The 24,144-nt window shown below is 37.9% G+C and overlaps 1 protein-coding gene and 1 pseudogene across 1 annotated transcript; both read right to left on the bottom strand.

Moving 5' to 3' along the window:
* Nucleotides 1-4,478: 4,478 nt before the first annotated feature.
* On the bottom strand, nt 4,479-5,658 carry LOC124626183 (kinetochore-associated protein 1-like). Its single transcript, XM_047149903.2, has 2 exons — nt 5,466-5,658; nt 4,479-4,981 (listed from the first exon to the last, which is right to left on the bottom strand). The coding sequence occupies exons 1-2, from the start codon at nt 5,595-5,597 to the stop codon at nt 4,703-4,705; spliced, it is 411 nt and encodes a 136-aa protein (XP_047005859.1). The 5' UTR covers nt 5,598-5,658; the 3' UTR covers nt 4,479-4,702.
* Nucleotides 5,659-7,510: 1,852 nt separating this feature from the next.
* The window catches only part of LOC108261868 (kinetochore-associated protein 1-like), a 106,761-nt pseudogene continuing 90,127 nt past the window's right edge, over nt 7,511-24,144 (bottom strand).

The raw sequence follows: 24,144 nt of genomic DNA, 5'->3' as shown, positions 1-24,144 counted from the left end.
TACTTCGCACCACGTTGTTGTTAATAGGGTCTTAAATAACCTTGGGCGGCGCACAGGTGTTGGCACTCAGTATTCCGGCGAACTTGAGCGCAGGTGTGGCTGGGATGTGTAGTCCGCGCCGGCACAGCGGCCACAAGTTCGCCATGGTGTAACTATATATATATATATATATATATATATATATATATATATATTTTTTTTTTTTTTTTGCAATTCCTATGAATAAAAACTATAGAATCTCAAACACCTTTTTATGTGTTACATCAGGGTTCGTACAAGGTGCTTGAAGTACTTGAATTTGGCTTTTTGGAATTTAAGTACTGGAAAATAGCCATTTTTATCTAGTGGTGCTTAAAAAGTGCTTGAATGATAAAAAGTCAATAAGTACGAAATCACTAAATAACTTTAAAGTGTTTATTTTCAATAGAACACAAATACAATCCTGCTTTCCCCTTGGAGACACCCCTGTTCAGAGAGGAGCAGCACATTCATTCATTCATTTCTAACATTCTCTCTGAATGATTATTATACATGTAAATATAGCAGAAATTACAGCTCACCCGTTGTCTTTAACTTGTGTGCATGATGATTTTGTCAGATGACGTCATGGATATAAATCAGGATTTTGCACAGCTTGGCAGTGACTGCTAGTGAACATGAAGTCTCTTAAAGTGCACCTATTATGCTTTTTCAGATATTATCTTTCATGTAATGTGTTTTATAGCTGATTGTGAATGTAAAACATCTGCAGAGTTTCAAAAAAACAAAGTTCACGACAAACGGAGCTATTGACTCCCAAAAGAAAGCAGCGATTCTGAACAGCTGAAACGAAATGACAGTAATTCCAGACTTACTTTCTGTACTAATCTACTTAGGTTTGTAACAATAAACCCACCTCTGGTCATTCATTGGCTACTTGGTAGCAGAGTGACCCCCCTCAAACACTACAGTTGTAGTTGCCTTGAAAAGAGTTAGGTTCCTGTTGTCGCCATGTCTAGAAGATGTTGTTTTTTGCGCTGCAAAAGCAAAACCACTTTGCATGTACAGCCAAAGGATGAGGATGTAAAGCTTCAGTGGTTATAATTCATTTTAAAACAATACCACGGCAGTTCAACTCTGACCTTCGTTTGTGTTCCTGCCATTTCACTGACAACTGCTTCTAAAATCTAGCCGAAGTTAATGCAGGATTTTTCAGCGCCTGAAGCCCGCCCGTGTATGTAGAGGACATATAAGAACACATAGTGTCTGGGCACATTTGATGAAAACTGACTTACTACACTTCAATTCTCACTTTTTTCCACCTTTTCATACTTTAACACATTATGGATATTAATGTAAACAATAATATTTCGTATCATTTGACGTGAAAAACAGGTCAAAGTATCATATTTGTCATGATTTGGAGGCGGAGCGGATGCAAGTGCAGATTATATTTTAATAGAAAATACAAACAAACGTAAAAACAGGAACTATAGAACTTGTGGCAAAAACTAGAATAGAATAAACATGACACAAAGGCCATAATCCAGACGGCAGAGAAAGACAATTAAAGCAAGACGAAGAGTGCTAAGTGTGACTATATACACTCACAAGTGCTTGGTAACATGAATGAGAATCAGGTACAGGTGGTCATGTGACAGTAATGCAGCGGTGAAGTGGCTACTGGGCACTGAAGTCCAGAGTTCCTTCGGGATATCCATGACAATATTATGTCATGAAAAATGTCATAATTATAGTACGTCACGCAAGTGAATATATGCAATTGTTAGAAAAACCATTTTCCTTTGATCCCAGAGGCATGAAATTCGCTGTATAGCATTTTCAGTGCCTAAAACACACCAGTGTGTATGCACATAGAGTAGCATGCTTCTTGTTCTTTCTCTGTTATGAAGATTATGCCTTGTTTATCCGTGATTGGCACTTCTGCTGTACTTGCCACATATAGTCTTTGTAAACTTGTAAACCTTTCCCTGAATAGCGTTTTCAGAGTATGAAGCGCACCCATATGAAGCGCATCCTGTTTGCAGCCTCTTCTGCCAAGCTAGCAAGATTTTCTGTGTATGCTGTCTTGTCTTTTCTTGCTAGCTTCATCACAATTTGATTTGCTTCCCTGTACTGTATCTTGAATCTTTCCTTCAGTTGTTCTGATTTGGTATCCATAACTTGCTTCTTAAGTTTTCTCTATATTCTCGATGTTCGATGACCCTCAAGGTGTCTAATGTGATCCACTACTTTGTTTTCTGTTGTTTTATTCCTAAGTATGTTTTACTTGCTTCAGTGTATATTCTTTGGATCTGTTCCCACTGGGTGTTGGTATCATTTTGGTATGGCTATGTGTGGCTATCCAAATCTGCAAGAACTTGGAGCTTGTTTTTTCAGTGTATTCCTGGCCTGGGGTTCATGCAGTTTGGTCACATCGATACGCTGGTGTCCCTATGTTTTCCGATTGGTTCTCCATAGGTTTAACTTGAGCATGGCTGTGACAAGGTGTCGTTGCTGCCAACATCGGCTCCCCTCATTAGTCTGACATCCAAAAGAGACCTTCTCCAGGCGCCATTGATTGTGATGTGGTCGATCTGGTTCTTGTCTCTTCCACCAGGTCAGTCTGTGGATGTTTGTTGATGTTGGGGTGCGGAAATAGAGTTCCTCTGATGACAAGGTCATAGTTGGTGATCTTACATCCTCTTTCCATTATCATTCATGATGCCACAGCCTTCCTTCCCCATGAACCCTCTCATGGTGCAAGTTGTTGTTTCCGGTGTTCGCATTCCAGTCGCCATTATGATCTTCATGTCATGTCTAGGTGTGCTTTCTAATTCAGCTTGCAATGTATACTTAAATAAAATGTGTCCTTGGTTTCTTGATCATTGTCATTCGTGGGGGCATAGCATAGAGCAGTGGTTCTCAACTCTGTGGGGGCATGGAGAGATCAGAAGGGGGGGGTGCAATTTTTTAGAATTCACAGACAGAGCATCATTTGGGCACTCTGTGTATTTCATTGCTTTTCGAATAGAATGTGCATAAATGGAAAAACCCTGCGTTCCCTCACCCTCTGTATTTGCTTTTTGCTGGGGAGAGGCAGAGCTTAGCCTGTCTTTTTCTAGTTGTCAGTGCAGACTAGTGTTGGCAACTTAGCGACCACTTTTCAGACCACTTTAGTGCAACTATGGTTTAATGAACGGTATCCTTCATCTTAAGCTGACTACATGACAGTTAACCAATTTATTAATACCAGTAATGTCACTGTAAAACTACGTGGCTGTGGGCAACCATACCAGTTTCCATGTAAATCTATAGGTTGCCTGAGATACATGGTAATTGTGGTACCTTTTATGCTCGGGAGTGACTTCACACAACAAGAATAGGTATGGTTTACAAGTATCGGATGTTCCAGTGTTGTAGAGTTCTGCCTCCATTGTTTGGGAATGGAGAGGTTAACTGATGTTCAGAGTAGGGTGGGGGAGGGTGCGATGGGAGGTGGGGAGGGATGTTGTGTTGTTGTTGTTGGGTTTTTTTCTCTCTCTTTTTTCCTATTGATATTGACCTCTCTGTATTTCATTCTGTATTAACCTAAATTGATGGAAAATACCAAAAGCTCGATCAGATTCCTAAGTTGGCATGTGAAAGGTCTGAATGGTCCCATTAAGAGATCCAAGGTTTTGACACATTTAAAACTACAAAAACCTGGTGTTGCATTTCTTCAGGAAACCCATCTCCATCTCAGGGATCAACGCAGACTCCAAGCTCGCTGGATATCGCATATGTTCCACTCCAATTTTGATTCCAGGTCCAGGAGAGTTTCTATTCTGATAAGTAAGACTGTGTCCTTTTCTTTTGATGAAGTTATTTCTGATATAAATGGTAGATATGTGATTGTGGAAGTGAAAATTTCACAAACGGCAGTAGTTTTGGTGAATGTATTTGCCCCAAATTTTGATAACACTCCTTTTGCTCAGAATTTGTTGTCAAATATTCCTGCTTTGAACACACATCTTTTGATATTTGAGGGAGATTTAAACTTTGTTACTGAACCAGTTTTGGACAAATCTAGTGCTGTTACAAACAATCTCATATAATCAATTGCGTGACGTCCTCTAATATGATATGTTTCACATATTTACAACATAATATACTATACGATAATACTATGACGTTTCTGACCTAAAATGATACGAAATATGATTGTTAAAATTAAAATCTATAACTTGGTAATAAAGTATGATTAGGTAAAAAAAAAAAAAATCAGTTTTTTAAAACTGATACTGAATGAAAACATAATACTCAAAGTAAAATATAGTGCTTATTTGGTATAATCATTAAAAGCATGCTCAAAACTAATCAGAGCTCTGATCATAAAAGTGGTCAGTGGAAATGTCTTCACACTGAGAATGTTTCAGACCTCCTGATGGAAACAGAAAACTTATGAACTCATTTTTTCTTTATTTCTTTTACCAAATCTGATGTGGTCAAATAATAAAGTTCGTTAGCTAGACCACAGGGTAAATAAAATTTCCAGCGTGTTGCTCAGTCCTATGTTTAGCGCAGAAAACTCACTGACTAGGCTAAAAAGTGGTAGCTAAAGTAATTTGATAAAAGTATTGCGAGTTAGTTAGCTAGTTAAGCGCATTAAACCAGGTTAAAAAAAATAAAACAAGAGTATACGATCATTATCCATTTTCACTATAGTTACAGTGCCGTGAAGTTAGTAAGCAAGTAAATGTAAGGAAGTTCTCATACGAGGGATTTCGGAGCCACTGGACCGACCTGCAGGAAGATCCTGAGAGATTTTGTGCATGGTGGCTGCAGCCAGTTCCAGGTTCTGAATGCAGAGAGCGTCTTTAAATATGTTCTGTATCACAGTGTTTGTGTCTTTGCTGGGGCCATGGCCCTGAGAGTGCTTCATCTGGTCCAGCAGCAAAGGCATCAGCTTGTTCTTGAACACATGATTCACTGTCAGGATGTAAAGCTTATCCAGGTTAACCTGCGCGAAAGGGGGTGGGGGGGAAAAACAGGAACACACCTCAAGTATCATGAGAACATATACACACTGAGCTGACAGTTTATTAGGTGGCACCTATACTCATTTATTATTTTCTTAGTTACACTACTATGAGTCATAGACTGCAGCACACATTTCCATATCAGTGTCTGTGGGGTGTGATGTGGCATGATGTGTGTTTTATTTATTAGTTTTTTTTAAAGATGTTCTGGACAAGTAGCTGGATTTTACGCCTATGAATAACGTCTGTGTTAGAGATGCGTTGCATTACAGATCAAATCCCTCTGAAATGCCATTTGTGTAAGCAGACACGGTCTTGTTCTTATTATTCAGAACAGTAGTAAACAAGCAAAATTGAACCGAGGTTGTCGGAATGAACTAAGACGACATTTCGAACCATTAGCTATGTCTAGACTGTAATTTACACGTGCTGATTTTGTCCCCCTCTCTGATTATTGTGTTTCACCTTCATGAGTTTGGATATGAGCAGCAATGTGGGCAATGTCTCCTCGTTCAGCTCAGGCGCTGGAAAAAGACACACAGTAGAGAAAAACTGAGCAAAGGCACAAAAGATAAACAAACAAGGCACAGTCACCATTTATTTAACACAAAAGTGGGTACAAAACAATTCTAATGTAAAAGTATAAAAATGGCCATTAGGACACAGTTCAATTATGTGACTATATTAGCAGATTATTATGAATTAATGCAATTGCTTCATTCTGATCGATTTCATTTTGATTTATTCATTTTAAGGTATCTTGAAATGACAGCTGAAATGCAACGATGTGCATCCACTATGGTTTTTGAATGGAAATAAATGTCTAATTTATGACAAAAAAAAGGTTAAAGGAAAATAATCCAAAACATAAAAATAGACTGAAAAGAACCAAAAGGAAGTAGTAATTTTGACAAGACCCTCTTGATCTCCAGACCTGATTTTCAGCGTTAGAACAGCCACATTACCAAGAATAGGGTGAACCAAGAAGCTGCTCAGAGGATATGAAAGAGTTTCTAAAGGCAAAGAATGGGCATATCTTTCTGGACATTTTAACCTTCTTTACTTAGAATTAGAAGCACATACAGTGTTGAAGCTGTGCAGTACCTGAAATGTCAGAGGGTCTTGTGGTAACAAGACCCACTGATATTTCAGGTACTGCACAGCTTCAAATCTTAATGTACCTCAATATCGAGTGTTACAACCTGCTATCTTTGAAATGGGAAGTTTTTTTGTGTGTGCTGTGCCATATTTTGTGTGCAGGTCCGAACTCCCTCCCAGAGTTTCCAGCTTGCCCTAGCCTGCCTTGATCCCGCCTCCCAGGATGAAGTCACTGATTGACGACCATATTTAAAGAGGAAGAGGCGTGAGAATGGGTTTGGAGGTGGTTATGTGTGATATGGTGTTTAGAGAGTGTGTTAGTTGTGTGGCTTGTATTCTATATTCTCACTGCTGTTCTGGTTTTGACTCTTGCCTGGTTCTGACTATAAGTTTGGTATTCTCTTCAGAACTGTATATATTTTGCACACAGTTCACCGGCAGTAGGGGTGTGGCTGCAATTTCTTTTGGGAGAAGGGTTCTTTTGTCTCTGTTTTGGCTTAGGGCGTTAGGGAAGAATACTTCTTTTCCTTTATTTTCCTTTCAGGTAAACTAGCTACCAAATCAAGAATCCTTTTGTTTATTATTTGGGCCTTGGCCCACCCTGAAGGTATGTGTGGTGTTGGGTTCTTTGTATAGTTGTATGTATAAAATTGTGTTACAATATACCACAACTTTTTAACACAAACCTGGTTGTGTTGTTATTCCTGGCTTCCCTTATTTAAAGGTCACATTCCATTGAATCCCGAGCTGATTACTCTGTGCGACCTAACCTAGGCAAGATTCAAACCACCGATAAGAAACAATACTCAAATAATCTTCCAGAAGTAAAGGCGAGTCTGGAGGAGAAGTTGGAAAGGCAAGCGAGTGTTAGCAAGAGGAGTATACTCCAGATAGTTCTCCAGAAGGTGCGTGCTCTCCACGTCAGTGGGAGGAGAAGTCTGCTTGTGGATGCTGTAGCAATTCCTTCATTGGTACAGTTAGAGACACTGTTGAAAACAATCTTGGCTTTTCATTTAGAGCCTGGTGTCAAGTCTAGAATAATCAAGACCAACATAAAAACTATAAAAAGGAGATTCAAGATGAACTGATCAGATTTTGGAATTGATCCAAACAGGGTCAAGGTCACAGTAAGGTCTAATGTCTGAAATAGTGCTTCTTCAATAGCTTCCTTCCTATTTGAAGCATATTATAAGGATATTTCAGGCATACAGATCTGGAAGAGGAAGAACTAGACCTGATTTATAAACTCAAATTTCTGGGAAATGTATTTAGTCTGCAAATCAGAATAAATAAATAAATTGGCCCTGGCCTAAGTTCCGCAAACCATTCTATGTAGAGTGGTGCTTGAAAGTTTGCGTTTTTGAAACTTTTGAGTTTTCTTTATATCTGCATAAATATGACTTAAACCATCATCAGGTTTTCACACAAGTCTGAAAAGTACACAGACAACCCAATTAAACAAACATATTATACTTGTTTATTTATTAAGAGTGTTCACGTGTCAGGTGTTTGCTGCAAACTGAGCTGTTCTTCAGGGGAAGGTTTGAGATTTTTCACCAAAAACAATCACTATTCATAAATTCTGTAATCAGATTTATTTAAAAATAAAAGGAAAGAAAACCAAAAAAAAAAAACACCACTTACCTGGTTGAGCGGTAAAACGGTGGGGCTTTCATCTGCAGTTTGAATGGTTTTAAGGACCCTCTCAATTCGCTCATATGGACTCACTTGCAGAAAACCACAAAAAGGCAGTGAGCACCTTATCTCATCATCATCACCACCACACTAATCAGGTAAATACGTTTTTTGTTTTAGCTGTGTTTAGTTGCATGTTGTGACTGAGTCTGACCTTAGTGAGTGCTGTGTGCAGACTGACGACCAGGTCTGCAGTGGAGCTTAGTCGAGGAACAATTCGTAGGACGTGTTCCAATACATCCTCGTGCCCTACTTCTGCATCTTCGCCCCCTTCAGCCAGCCCTGAATCCCTGGCACCGACTTCATATTGCTCATTATCTGCTTTCTCCTGCAGCAGCAGCGTGGTGATGTAGAGATTAAGCGCAGAGTCACTGTCCAGAACGAACGTCCTGCAGAACACACAAACCAAAACTAATCTAGAATGTAGGAGCTCAGTGAGTAAAAGGTATACTATTGGGACCAGAAGGCTGTTGCTAAAATAGGCATTTAATAGAAGTGATTTAATGTCTTTTGGCTTCTTTTCGGGCAAATCCATGTTAATATTAATCCTACAAAACGTTGGCCAGGCTTTTCATTTCTAAAACATTGGCTTCAACAAGATTTAATAAAGTAGATTTTGGTTTGTTCATGAGCAGCTGAAGCGGGAAAAAGTTCAGGTTCATTTATTTTCATTGTACCAAGTTTTATCTTCAATATTGTGAATGCAATCTTCAGCCAGTGATGGTTGTCCCAAAATTTCCATTCAATTTGAACAGTAGACATGCCACAAAGCAGTTTTACAGAAATATAAATGTAGATTTAGATCCTCAATGAGCCAGAGTGACCGTAGCATGGATTATAAATTATTACTCATATTACTAAAATCAAACCATTTGATTTTTATTGGGGTTTTTTTAAGTGTGTTACTAGGATGATCAGTATGAGTATATTGTGAATAAGACTCCTGGGATGAGCACAAGACACGGGTCTTTAGATTTCTGCTGTAGAACTGCTGTAGTAATCATATAGTTACCAGGAATGGCATACAGTTGATGTGTCTATATGGTCAACTGTCCAGAGAATATGTTAAATTGCAGGGTAACTTACCTACAGTAATCTTGTAAGATCTCGGCAATCATGTTTCTGTTCTTTACAAGTACAGGAATCAGATTCCTCTTGCTCTCTGAACACTGTCTAAACACAGACTGAATGGAAACCTGGGAAAAGAATAAAGCAGGACATGGACATATTTTCATTCTTAGTAGCCAGATTAAAAAATAATAAAAATTAAAAAACAATTAGACACTGAGTTTGAAAACAAACCAAAAAAAAAAAAAAACTAACCCCAAATTTTCCAAGCTTAATACCCCACTCTGCATCTGTGATGACAGACAGGAAGTTCTTCTCTTGCTGGTCATTATAAAGCAAGCAGAAATGGGCTCCAACCATTGCCACAGCCTGAGGAGGACAATTCAAACATCAAACAAAAAAAAATTGCAAGGTTCTGCAACAAAAGTTTTGTCCAGGATGTATGTATGTATGTATGTATGTATGTATGTATGTATGTATGTATGTATGTATATATATAAAAATACACCATTTTGGAGTCTGAGAACATAGTGGAGAATATCTAGTCAACTTATACAAACTCATTATGAACTGCAACAGATCCCAGGTCCAAACCCTGGTGCAGTATAAAATGTGTCTTTAGGCCAACGGTTTGGACACAGAGGGAATTATCTTACCATGATTTTGTCATAGTTTTGCCAAGCATTAGTTATTATTTTCCACAGAATGTCCAGAATGTCAGATTTGCCCAGGCCTGTGCAAAGACCGATGGCCAGGTCACAGTCCACCACCCGCCAGTTCAGGACCTATAATACATAAGATAATGTTCATACTGAAAATAAAATAAAAATAAATAAATAAATAAATAAATGTTTACATTTCTAAAATAGTCCATGGTCAAATTTCTCTAATTAAAAAGGGTTAACTGTTTTTGATGCATTTATTTAACCCCTTGGTTAAATAGATTATTTACTGAAGGATTGTTTTGACAGTTTAATCTTATTCCCAAACTGAATATTAATATTGTTTGAATATTAAGAATTCATATGCTCACCTTCTGTAATAAAGACACCACAACCATGTTGATAGAAGAGAGAGCAGTCTTCTCGATTGCCTCAAGAGTCTGCTTATCTCGTAATAACCGACTGTTGGCATGAAGCTGGGGGGGGGGGGGGGGGGGGGCCTTTAATATATAGACTCAAAGCCTCATGAAGCAAATAATGTAGTCTCATTATTACGCTGATGAATTAGAAACATTGTAATGCAAGAGTCAATATTTATCCTGGGGGTATGAATGACCATTTTACACTCCCAAAAGAAAGCCTTTTCGAGTACGATAATTCACGTTTCAGTGAATTAGATTTAGAAAAGATCGCACCTTCCTGCTCAAACTGAGGTCCATGTTGTTGGAGACAAAGTGCTGTAAAATGCTGCCGTATGACTCCAGCAGCAGCCTTAGGGCCAGCTCTAGCTGACTGCACTCCTGCAGACTCTGCAGCATGGTGGCCACGGGGCCCAGCAACGGCCGAACGTAGTCGGTGTCTGCAAAACATTGAATCAGCGAACTGAAGGATATAAAAGGTGTGTGGAACTCTGCTGGAGGAAAACAGCCCAGGATAAGTTCCTGTCTTGTGTTCTCACCAAAGTGTAGGAACCAAAACTATTATGTGGAATAATGTAGTAGTGGCGTAAGTCTGTACAGGGTTTCACAGGTTTTGTTTGTTGTTGTTTTTTTTATTATTATTGTTGCAGCCAAAAATGTTTGATTTTGCTGCATCTTTTGCACTTTTTTTTTAATTGGCGAAACTGCAAGTGCACAAAATTGTTTTGCACAGACTCCCGTAGTGATGTTTGACCTTTTACTGAGACCTGTACTCATCTTCGATGCACATGAATCGAAGGAGGCTGTGATTTTGAAAAAAATGCAAGCTCCTCCCAATGTTATTGGAGAGTTTCCTCGATTTTGCAGTTAATTTCTGTGATGGTTGCAAAAATCGCTAAATCCTAGAGGGACTGATAAGTCAGTAAGTAAATCTTGTTTATATCTGAGAGGGAACAGCATGACTGGCTTCTAGTGACATACAGATGGGCAACATTTATAAAGCAATCTTAATAAAGAGAAAAGTTCATTTGGCATGAAATATATAAATCACCTTCCTGAAGAGCACAAAACGACAAGCACGAGCAGCCCAGGGGATAAAACGGTGAATCTAGAAAGCAACGAAAAACAGAAATGACAATATTTCAGTCTGTATATAATAATCCACAATAGTTTAGTCATACGTATTTGTACAACTGAGATCGGCATTGGTTTTATACAGAGGCGGCGTGCAGGTACCCGTGAGAGGCAGGAGACTGGCAGTGATTTTATACTGCACTGGGAGCACTGAGACCGGGTCCAGCACGATGCAGTCCTCGTTAAACATGTCCTGAACACTGGTCTCTGTGTAGGCGTCGTCCTCCCCACTCGGTACCGCATCCTTTAGGTAGAGTCCAAAATAAAGTGCGTGCTAAAGAACAGATTAATAAACATACAGACATAAAACACAAACGTGGTAGAAGCCAGAACTGTACCTTTACAACAAAACCGTAGTCGTCGATCTGACACTGACAGTACACCTCAGCGGCATCTCTGGTGCTTTTGCACAGTTCCACACAGTCGAGCAGCAGATCTACAGAAGAATATGAAAACATTTCTACTTGATTGATAAAAATGCATTTTTGAGTAAAAATGAAGGTATAGGTACCGGCATGGCAGATGGTGATGGCCTGACAGGCCAGTTTGTGGATGAGAGCTGGGAGGTTTACTCTTTCGGGCAGCACCATGGGGACTTTGTCCTCCAGCATCTGACAGAGACGCCGTGCTGTGCTGAAAAGCACTCGACCTGTGCTCGAGTTGGGATGGTGCTGGTAGAGTTCACTGAAAAAAGGGAGGCGGCGGGGGAGGGGGGGTGTAGCTGTTAAAACTTCTTAATCTTCCGGGTCACTTAAGTCAAAGGCAAGTGGACATGTACATGACTACACATTTATGCAAGAAGCTACAACACGGTTTCAAAAGATTCCATGGTTTATATAATATTCTTGAGGAATTATGTATACAGGCTACAAGCCCTTCAAAGAGCTCACTTGATAAACAAACCTTACGTTAACAATTTTGGAACAGTCCTTCATGGGATGGGCTGACAAAGGCTGCATTCCTCATTTAAATAATAAAAAAAAAAAAAGGCACTTTCATACTTTCCATTGGCCGGAAATACGGCGATGAAAAAAGGAAAACAAACGTTTCCTGATGCGACAAAATAAAATATTAGACAAATATATTTTTTAAAAAACATTTGTATAATCACATCCAGCATTTATTTTCGTTTTTGTTCAACTATACTGAATGATGATTTCGTGCATCGTGGCTCAGTTTACCAGTTCACAGCTACAAAAAATGTATTTATAAAAAATAATAATAAAAAAAAAAAAACCAAAATGCACATATTTGTTCACATCAAGCAGCCAAGTTGATTCAGAATCAAATAGAAATGGAGTTTATTTGGAAGTGGGCCGACTCCGTTAACTCTTGGTAAGATTACTGTGCTCGTACCCGTACTAATGAATTGCACCGTGGGGGAAAAACACACCAGGTTCCGTTCAAACGGACTAAAAGTTGCGAAAACACCTGTAGTGTCTCACTGTTAATACCTGAGGATTTTAAGGGCTTTCTCTACATTCTCAGCTTCTAAAGCTCGATCTGCCAGGTCTGCCCACAGCTCCTGCTCAGTCCTCTCAAGGTGTCGGGCCAGACGATGAAGTCCAGCCTCAGTGGACAGCGTTCTAGTTTTACCATCAGGGTCATTAACCACTGCTGCTTTGGCCTTGGTCTCTGGCTCTTTAGAGTTCGATTTGTCCGGGTGCTTCTTCCTCGAATGATGCCACGCTCGTGTGTTCTCGTATGCGGTGATAAGCTGCTGACTGAACTGCCTCCTCACTGCTGGATCTTCATACTCCTCGGGGGTCAAGAAGATGTCAAAGTCCTCCTGAGGTGCATGCATAAGGAATTTTTTTTTTTTGCATTCATATTTCAAATACTGAAAAGTCAAATCTACTTGAGATGATGAAGTACCTGCAAGTGAGCAATGGCTGTGAACATTTTCAAGTTGTTCTCACAATCCATTCTCTTCAAGGCATCGTCTGTGAGAAAGTTTAAAAAAAATGGCTTTGAACATATTAACGTGTATCAAGTGAATTTAAAGAGGTTATAAGTAATTTCTTTATTAGTACATTTATAATATAAAAAAACAAAAACAACTATGCCCTAGTCCTGGAGAGAACCATCACCTCTCTGAATGCGCTGCAGATACTTCAGTGCATCTACCATTGTCTGGGCGACCTGCATCTGTAGTTTCCTAAGCTGCAAAGGAAAAGCAGCTTTAACTAAACTGCACAAAAATAACTACAAGCCTTGTACAAGCCAATCAGATACAACCTCAGTGAACGGCTCCTTGTATTGCAGTTGGAGTCTTGCCCAGCACGCCAGTCGTTCAATTACGAGTTCTGCCTCAGCAGGTGGCAGCTTTTTCAGCCCGGATATACACCTGTCCGTCTGCAAATATAAGAAGACTTGCGTATTAAAAAAATCTTCCTAGATATATACGATTGACCGATACGGATTTTTTTTTTAACCGATACCGAGTATCTGCATATTTATGCGCCCGATATCCGATATTCAGAACTGATATTTATTTACTGTTTTACTTCCATTTTTGACACAATGACCACTGGGCTGAACAAACTGTTTTATTTAGAACAATTTTGTCAATTTCACTTCCTCCTCACATACAAAATAAAACAACTCTTATTTATACACCAATAAAATAGTGGGGTCTGAAAGAGTGCAAAAAATAAAAAATAAAGTGCACTGTTACTAAAGTGTCTTTTTTTTATTTAAATAAAAGCTTTGATGAGGTACGTAAACAAGTAAAACAAATAAAAGCACATAAAAAATTGTTCTAACAAATCTAAAAATAAAAAATAAAAACACCACATGCAGTGCTGCAATGGTGGTCCTGCACACAAAACCCCCACAAGACGGCGCTGTCTATCAGTGGATCCGATATTATAAAACCAATACGATTACGAAACAAATGCTTAAATATCAGGGGAAATATCGGTAGAACCAATTAAATCAGTCGATCTCTACAGCGCCCTCCACTAATATTGGCACTCTTGGTAAATATGAACAAAGAACGCTGTAAAAATTTGCCTTTATTGTTTAGCCTTTTGATCTTTCATAAAATAAATTCACAAAAACACTCAGCTTTTGTTCACCCCATAATGTTGGGTTTCATTTCTAATCTGATGCAGGCCTGAATTGGCTAATCGGGAGCACCGGGAGAGCCGGGAGAATTCCCAGTGGGCCGGTCTGTTTTTTGGGCCGCGAGGGCCGGTGTTGTCATGGCACTGGGTTGAAATATAGATAATGTTCCTAGGCTGACTGCACCATTTTACCACAGCCCCACTCTTTTTATTTATTATTTTACCGCAGCCAACTCAAAGAGTGAAGCCTGCAGTTTAATGATGACGTAATTATCTTTTGACTCCCCCGACAGTGACACCTTGTTAAAAAAGAAACATAACTTCTAAACTTCAGTGGTGCTTGTTGTTGATGTTTATAAATGGATAATAGAAAGCCCAAAGGCGGCATTGAAAAAGGCAAGATTTAAAAAAAAAAAAAAGAAAGCTCTTCAAACTGACGCGGCCAAATGTACAAAACTGAGCAGTTTTTCCACCAGCACACCAAATCAGGACGATGAGATGACTGGTAAGCTAACGTTAAGATAGTTAGGAGCTTTGCAAGATGCCAGCAGCCATGCAAAACAACGTTGTCTGCAAACCACCATTCATGTTTATGTATCAAACTTTTTTCTCGTAGCTCTTCAGAAGCAGCAGCCTCCATTGCTCATTGAGTGAATATAAGAATTAGAAGAATTAATATTAATGAAGAGTATGGTGTAAGCTACACCTTCTCAATAATGCCCTGAGATAATGAATGATACCAAATGATTCAGCACTTCTTTAGTGAAGCTGACTAGACTTGATCAGAAAGCTTTTTAAAAAGGGGAGATTTGTGGAGAGAAATATGACAATTTGTAAAATTTGATTTAGTGTCAGAAGCAGAGCAAGGCCCCAGTTGTAGGCCTATGCAGGAGAATGATGCCCTCACTGTGGAAGACACAGGTTAACCACAGGTTGTACCACAGTGTGTGAATAAGCAAACATGATCACATTAGTTACAATAAGCCTATAACAACTTTCCAAGTGTTAATGACCCATTATGTTTTTTATCAAAGGATAGTAGCCTAAATATACAAAGCCCATGATTGAAAGGGTATAGGATAAAAGTCATATGAAATAAGCTGCCATATTTTACCATTTGGATATTTTAGTAGTTTAAATTAAAATGTGCTTTCCATGTCAAATATTTTAAAGCTTACAGAATGCTTTTTATTGTGATTAAGGTGCACTCGAGTCTAGGGATACAGAAGGAAGTGTGAAAGGGAGAGCAGAGTCTACTCAGGGACGATAACAGAGGCAACAATTCAGCTGCAGAACCCAGAACCACAAGGAACAAGGCAGATGAAGATGATTCTGTTGATAGTTTTGATCACTTTGCTCGACCTCAGTCACAAGATGTACATTTTTTTCTTATCATCCTCAACAAATGCCAAATGTTCCTATACCAAAGGTTTTCAATAGCCAAGATGGAACAAACTGCAAGTGGCTGACTTACTGTGAAAAAAAATCTCTGTACTGTTCTGTTCTGTTTGGCATTTGCACCTTTGGTAAGTGATGGCCCTTTCATAAAGGGAGGCATGAAAGACTGGAAACGCATTCACCAAAGGATTGAAATTCTCATGTCTTTGGACAATGACACTGTGATAATCAAAGTTGCAGAAACCAGTGTATTGCTCAGGCATTTATTAATGTTGGCCATGTTTCCTTGAAGCTACATTTATGCAGAGGAAAAAGAGATGAAGCCAATATTAGAAAGTTATACTGTGAAAAGAATTCTTGCAGAGAACAGTGCAATACATTTTTTAAAAAAGTTTTCTTCTTTATTTGTGTTTAAGGATTGGAATTCTGAACAATTTTGTACAGTATATATACAGATATTGCAGAAAAGGACATTGTGATGTTTTAAAGAATAGTGTTGGAGATTTACCCTTTAACTAATATTCTCATATTTGTGTTGAAGTTGTAAAGCAGCCGTTTCCTTACCGTATGCAAAGGATAAAGTTATGATGGTGTCATTAGAAAGTGCAATACATTTTATTTTATTCTTCATTATTTAATTTTATTGCAATACATTTTATTTTGTTTGTATTTATTTGATATTTTTTTCATTTTAACGTTTAGATATTTATTAACACTGTTTTTTTTATTTTTATTTTTTACAGAAAATAGATTCTGATACTTTTAAACATTATATTGTGTTGTTGTAAAGAATACTGTTGTTAAATAAATCTTTACTGTGAAGCAACACTTAGATTACTGTATTTGCACTGAATTGAAAATGATGACTTTTTTAAAAAATACAATGAATTACAAGGCTGTAGAGAACAGTGCACTATTGCAGACTTATATACTGAGGTTTTAATTACATTATTTTTAAATAGTCAGTCGTGAACTAAAGTGGGCTGGTCTAAGGCATGAAACTCCAGGGCTGATAATGAGTCCCACTTCGGCTCTGCTCTGATGATAAACAAGTATATAACACTTTTAGAATTTGAAGCTTTTGGTCTCTGAACACGTTTGCTTGGATGCATCTAGGATGATTCCAGGCATTATAATAATAATATTTTTTTAAATCCACACAAAGCCTGCTGTGTGTGCTGATAATCGCACAAGAAAATGTGCTGATAAATGTACCTCATTCTTTTCCAAAAGCTGAATGCAGTAGATGTAGTAGATTTCAGACGAGTTGAGCTTATAGGTTTCAGCGAGTTTAAGTGAATCTTCCAGTGAGGTAGCCAAGTCCTGTTTCAGAATATGTCTTACAAGCATCTGCTCAAACACACACACACACACACACACACACACACACACACACACACACGCACACACACACACACACACACACACACACACACACACACACACACACACACACACTTACACTTTAAGTACAGGCAGCAGTGATTAGTATAATGCTTGGTTGATGATTCTACACTTGTACATTACGTGGATTGTACCAGAGTATTAAATGTCTGTAATCATATAAAACAGGGTGTTAACATGTACACACATTGTATACTGGTGGTGGAAAAAAATAAACAAAAAAACCGACTAACCATCGTCTCTCTGGAGTTAGAGAGTGTCAAGTTGCGAATTCCATAACATCTCAGAAGTTTCTTCATCTCCATTAAACGATAACTCTCTTTCAAAAGCTCCTGTCTGGAACAGTAAAGAGATATAAATGCAACAACAGTAAGTCCCACACATTAAAAAAAACAAAAAACATATCTGCATTGTAAATCTGTATATTCTCAGCTTCCATATTAGTGTATAAGCATTTTGTGTTAGGTACTTGGGGTGCTCTTTTTCCAGATGCTGTTGAACAAGCTTCTCTATTGTATGATTCCAGGGAACCACAGCCTTGTACATGATTGCGAGGACGGCGTCCATCACCAGCTGAATGACACAGAAGGACAAGATGCAGCACACAGCTATATTTGCTTTACTGATGTTTACAGTCAATCAAATGTAATTGGTCTCGTTCAAGCTCGCTCATCATTCATCATTTAAACCACAATACTATTAACATGCCGGGTGATTACACATAAGTGTCGGCATATAAATAAAGTCTTTGGGGGGGGCAATGAAAAAATATATTAAGTCATTAGAAAGGAAGGAAGGAAATTTGATACGTTTCAGCGATTTGAGGTTTTTCCGCTTACGACAATAAGGCTCTCATATGGTTTTAAGAGCTGTGCTTACATTTGTGTCAGTCATACAGTGAACCAGAGCCACTGCTTTGGCCTCCCACTCGGTGAACAGAGATGTGATCATAGAACTGCAGCAATCCAGCAAGTCCTGAAAACAGCACAACAAATGGTTCCGCTTGAAAAAGGAAGGGAAAAGTCTTTTATCTATAGTCCTAACTAATTACTAGGGCTGCACGATTATGGCCAAACTGATAATGATCACCTCCATGTTGTGCTACATTCCTGCTAATGTGTAAATCTTTGCAGCAAATTTTTATTTTAACATTTAAATAAACAGACCGCTGCTTTCACCTCCATGTTGTGCTACATTCCGGCTAATGTGTAAATCTTTCAGCTCGAGTGCTAAAATGCTATCTCCTTTTCCGTAGTTTTGGCACTATATTGAACTGTAAACATCAATATTGCAGTCGATCATGTTAATTTAATCATGGGCAGTCAAAATTGTAATCACGATCAATATCCGATTAATTGTGCAGCCCTACTAATTACTCTCAGAGTGCACCTGCCTTTATTAACCTTCACATTTGAACTACCTCAATTAACGAAAAGGTACAAAAATCAGACAATTTGAGCAGCTTCCACTTTCCTCACACAGCACACTGCTGCAAGTATTTTGTGGTTTCAAAAGCTAATTTCTTAAAAAAAATAAATATATGGAACTTTTTTTTAAAGGGGGATAGCAGCTGGAAGAAAGAATGTGTATATACCCGATACTACTGCACTGTAAGAAGGAAGTATGAGGAAAGAGAATAAAAGGACCTTTATATAGTCTAACAGGATGCAATCGAGGTCCAGTCTGTGCTCCAGAGCGTAAGGTCTCACGCTGCTCTCAACAACACCTGCAATCAGCTCAGGTGCGAGAACTTTATCCAGCATCAGAAACGCCATGCTACGCGTACTGCCCTACAAAACAAACACAAATCATCTCCCTTTCCCATCTCCTTGGCTTAATGCTGTTGACTTACAGAAGTGAGTCATTTATACAACGAACAGTAGAGGATTAAGGGCCTTGCTCAAGGGCCCAGCATTTGAACTCATGACCTTCCAAGAACCTACCTAAAATATCAGCGTCCTGTTTAAACTGCACAGACATGCTCACATGGAAAACTAGACAAAATCCAGTAAACAAATAAACGCACAACACACTCAATTTTAGTGCACAAGTTCCCAAAAATGATCCTGGAATAGGCATTATCCTGTACGTTTTAACAAAAAATAGAAAAAGAAAAAAGAGGGAAGGTTAGTTAGCCGATTAGTTTAATCAGGTGTGTAGGGAACAGGGAAAACACTCAAATCTCTACGACAGTGGGTACTCAAGGACCAGGTTTGGGAACCTGTGGTTTAGTAGGTAAAATAAAAAATATTATGAATAAATGTAAACAAAAAAAACCCCATAATAATAACAATAATAATAATAATAATAATAATAATAATAATGTATTACTACAGTGTAAGCTTCTGAGTGAAAAAGTTGGTACCAATACATCGCTCACGTACCATCTCGAAGTCAGACAGTGAGAGACAGCAGTTATATTTGATGTAGAGGTCACAGAGTTGGCGTAGATTTGCCACCAATGAGTTCAGATGCTCCACCTCCTCTGGGTTACAGTCCTCAACCTGTAAAGAACAAATTCCAACCGATCACGTGCACGGTGTTATAAAAAGAAATGGGTGGAGGTCACCACTGCTCTACGCATTAACGTCTCCAGACTGGTTCGTCTTTGCCTGTGGACATCATCTCATGCTGGTTTTAATGTTTTTTGTTTGAAAAAACTCATCCTTTCTCTATACTACTCGTCATAAGCATTTTTTTCTTTGAATAATTCTGTTCTAGATATATAATAATTCTAATTCTAGATATATAATAATTCTGTTCAGGATATATATTGGAGATACAAAATAATACGTCTTGCAGAGTTCAAATAAAGAACTTATTAGAAACGCTAATTAATAATTCACACCTTCTCTGTTAACTCAAGGTCTCTTGTCCGCTGCTCCAACCATTTAGCCAGGACTCTCTGTGTAAACACAAAATATGATCAAACGTTTTTCATGATTATCGCAATAAGCATAAAGTATTTGTGATTGTACGCTATAGTTTCAGAGTTCTAGCCTTGAAAATTTATCCGGAAAAGATTTTTAAAAATATTTTTCAATTTTTAAAATCAGTGACGATCATTAAAAAAAAAATAACAAAAAAAAACAAAAAACAACATGCTATTGGAGAGGGAGAAAAATTGTTTCTGAATTTGCATACTTTTCCAGGAAATTAACACAGGACAAAGTTCCTTCTCAACTCTAGGTCTGAATCACTTCTTGCCTTATAAAATCTGCCACATGAATACATTTTTTTTTTTTTTAAATGCAGGCATGTAGCTGCAGATTCTGCATACAGTATGACATTGACATTGCAGGCTGTCATGATTAACATTGTACCGTCATATCATACCTGTCCTTTAGGCAACACTCTCCACATAAAGGGCACCACCACACCCTTTAACCAGATACAGAGCTCCTGAGACGGGACGTCTGACGGGATGGAGCTCAACAACGCCTGCATGGATTTCTCATTAATCTCGCTCACAAACTCAGCCTGAAAAGATCGAATTAAGTCAATTATCAAAGATTCACATTGTCTTTACTTGACTTAAAAACTCAAATACACAGTGCTAGTTATGGATATAGCAACTGATTTGGTCGTATCCTTTAAAACAAATCAGAACAAAAATTTGCATAAAAATATGTAAAGTCTGGCTTCTTTTTTAAAAATAAAATAAAATCCCATTTGAGCAAAAAAAAAAAAAAAAAAAAAAAAATAGAGCAGACTAGAACACTACTCTAGGCAATTACAAAAACACAGCAATTACTTTTACTTGTTTGTCCAAAACTCTTCCAAAAGAATCTTTTTTGCTATAAACTGAATTTTCAGCACAAGCAGATGTCGGTCTCTGTTATTTAGATAAAAAAAAATATTAGAGGTCGACTGATTGATCGGTTTTGCAGATTAATCGGTACCGATAACCCGACTGCTGGAACTATCGGTTATCGGCACAATATCACACCGATAGATTTTCCAGGTTGCGGCTAATGCTGAGAAGGATCCGCTGTCATCATATACTACGAGAGCGGCCTCTAGAGGCCAAGTAAAAACTGTCACTGACTAATTTTGTTGTGTTATTTGAAATGTTCTTTTGATTCATTTTGGAGGTCTCTATTTTTATTCGTTATTTAGAGTGCTACTTTTTGGTTCAGTTTGGACATACATCTTTTATTTACATTTTTATTTAACATTTATTAATAGTTCATTCATATATATTAATATTTACCTTATTTAAAGAAGTACAGTACATTTTCATGGTACAGTCAGTACTGTTTATTTTTGTAATAAAGTTCAGAAATATTTTATATTGAGAGTTTGTTTTTGGTTCACTAATTGGTTAGCGGCAGGTTCAGCCCAACCACGTTACTGGTATCGGTAAAATCCACTATCACTTGACCTCTAAAATACACGTCATCACTAGTGAAGTAAATTCCAAAACTGCCATTCATAAAACCCAAAAAACATTTATTTTATATGCCTGAATTGCCTGAAATATGACAAAATATGTCTGCAATTATTACACTATATTCCACTGACCTACTAAAACAAGCATGTGACCTCATTTTGTCATGCTGTATGCAACAGAACAACTGGAGAAAAACTCTTTTTACTGAACTTAAGCAGCAAACGAGGCTCATCATACTCCAAATCCTTCCAAATCCTCCTCCTTGTGTCTGAAAATTTTCAGTGGCTAAAATTTTCAGTGTATCCTTAGTTGACAGTAACATACATGTCTAAGATTGTGTGTAGATGTACCTCGTGTCGGAACCACAGGTACTGCGCCCTGCTGAGGTTCCCCTCTCTTAGAAGTGCGAGTATCTTTTTCAGGTAATCTCTGCTGTTCGATCCAGGACACACCACTAAAAATGGTGAGGGAGACAATTTCATTAACGCACTTAATATGGATTAGGGATGGGAAAAAATATCATATAATACTTGACATCATGTCACAACATTTTGTTTCGCCATAGTGGAGCCATAAGATCAACAAAATTGAATGAGACTGACTAATTGTAAGCAACATTACTCCAAACATCATGTTCGACGTCCATCACCAAGCATGTCTTGGCTGACTAGATCTGGGGTGAAAGTGGAAAGCTGTGCAAAACTGACGTTTTATTTCAGGCACAAGCTTGGAAGATGCTTTAAATGAGTATACAAATCAGTACAAACTTAAAACTTTTTTTAGTCTTGACATTTAGGACGGCGTTTTAATTTGGAAAATTTCTCCCAGCCCATGCACGCAAGGCCTGGTTAATAAAACATACTTAAATTTGTCTGAACCGTAGAGGCCGCAGAAGGTGGCGAGTTTGGCCAGAGCTGACTGGATGTGGGATGATGGGAAGCGACTGCCAGCGTAGTTCAACATCTCCTCAGCTGTAGTGAGTGTGGTCCAGAAAGCATTGAGGCAGTATTGTACCACGTACTGCTCATCCTGGTTGGGGACAAAAGAGGGTGTATTACACGTCCAACTGTTGCACCTGAATGAATGAGCTTCAAGAATTATACCATCAGTACTATAGCATACTTTTCTTTTTCTTTGCCTTTTAGCAGGTACTGAAACTTATCCAACAAATGGATGTGTTATCATTTTGGCATGAGCCTAATTATAACAATTCCACTTGATGCTTTAGTCTGTAGATGTCACATTTCAATAATGCTTTTTTTTTTTTTTTTTTTTTTTTTTTTTTTACTATAAATCATTTTGAAAACTACAGATTTTCCTAAACTTAAGTATCTCTTTTGCATGTTTCTCAACCAGAGGCATTTTAAAAAAAGTCTTGATTCATTAAAAGTGAGAAAAAATAAAATTACATTTAAACCAGAGGTGCCAAACAAGGGCCCACGGGCCAAAGTTGGCCCGTGGTGTCTTTTGATTAGGCCCACCATGCCATATATGAGAAGAGGGAAAGTGTTGAAAAAGTGAATTAAACTGGGAGAATATGGCAGATATTACACCTGATGGAGTCCCGGCAATGGTAGGGAGGAAATGTGGCCTTGACACCTTGGTGTCTCAAAGTCAGTGAATGTGGGAGGAAAGTGGTAAAGTACTACTGTATTTTACATCAAGTAGAGCTGTGTGTCAAATCCATCAGGCTTGTGGATGTGATGCGTGACTTTGTGTTGTTTCCTCAACCCTTCACCATCAGTGTGGACACAGTCAGAGATGATCTTCAGATGGAACTAATTGAGCTTCAGTGTGATTAAGAACTCAAACACAAGTCCCTTCCCTTGACAGACTTCAACAAGCCTGTCCCACCAAACAGGTACCTAAAGATGTGCAAACAGGCACAAGTGATACTGTCTGTTTGGCATACCTACCTCTGTGAGCAGACTTTTGATGAACTTAAACAAGTGTAAACTGAGAAGCAAAGTAACTGACTCTCACCTACATAATACCCTGACTTTGTCAGTAAGTCAGCTGCAGCCCAATTTGGAAAAAACTTTTGAAAAATAAGGACCAGCTTCAGGTCTATCATTAGATCTCACTGATATTGCAAGCATATGGATGCATTGCTTATAGCTTGAATTATTAGGCATTGAACTCTACTGTACTATAAATGGGATTGTTTCTATGGTTTCACTGTACTGTAAGTTTCATTGAACTATAAAACTTGGAAAATAAACCTGCCTTAGTTAAGCAGATTACAGATTAATGTTTTCTATTTATTTATTTTTAAATATTATAAATAAGGGGAACCATGGCAGCTTTACTTTTAATATAATACAGTTTGGTATAAAACTTTGGTTTTAAAATAAATAAAAGTTTGGTTTTTGGCCCTTCACAGGAAAAAGTTTGGGCACCTCTGATTTAAACACATCGGTTGTCTAAAAGCAAACACAAGTTGTAAAAACATCTCAAGGATGACCAGAAGAAACAATACACCTGAGCTCAATTTTGAGTGTCATGGCAAAGGCTGTGAATACTTATGTGCTTTTTATTTTTAATAAATTTGCCAAGATTTCAATCAAACATCAAGTTGTCATTGGTTTTATATATATATATATATATATATATATATATATATATATATATATATATATATATATATATATATATACATACACACACACACATATATAGAGAGAGGGATACACATATCTCTCTCTATATATACACACCTCTCTCTCTCTCATTATATATATATATATATATATATATATATATATATATATATATATATATAGAGAGAGAGAGAGAGAGAGAGAG

This window comes from Ictalurus punctatus, chromosome 22 (assembly GCF_001660625.3).
Source record: "Ictalurus punctatus breed USDA103 chromosome 22, Coco_2.0, whole genome shotgun sequence".
Classification (NCBI taxonomy): Eukaryota; Metazoa; Chordata; class Actinopteri; order Siluriformes; family Ictaluridae; genus Ictalurus; species Ictalurus punctatus.
This window is presented reverse-complemented; position numbering and strand designations above follow the sequence as displayed.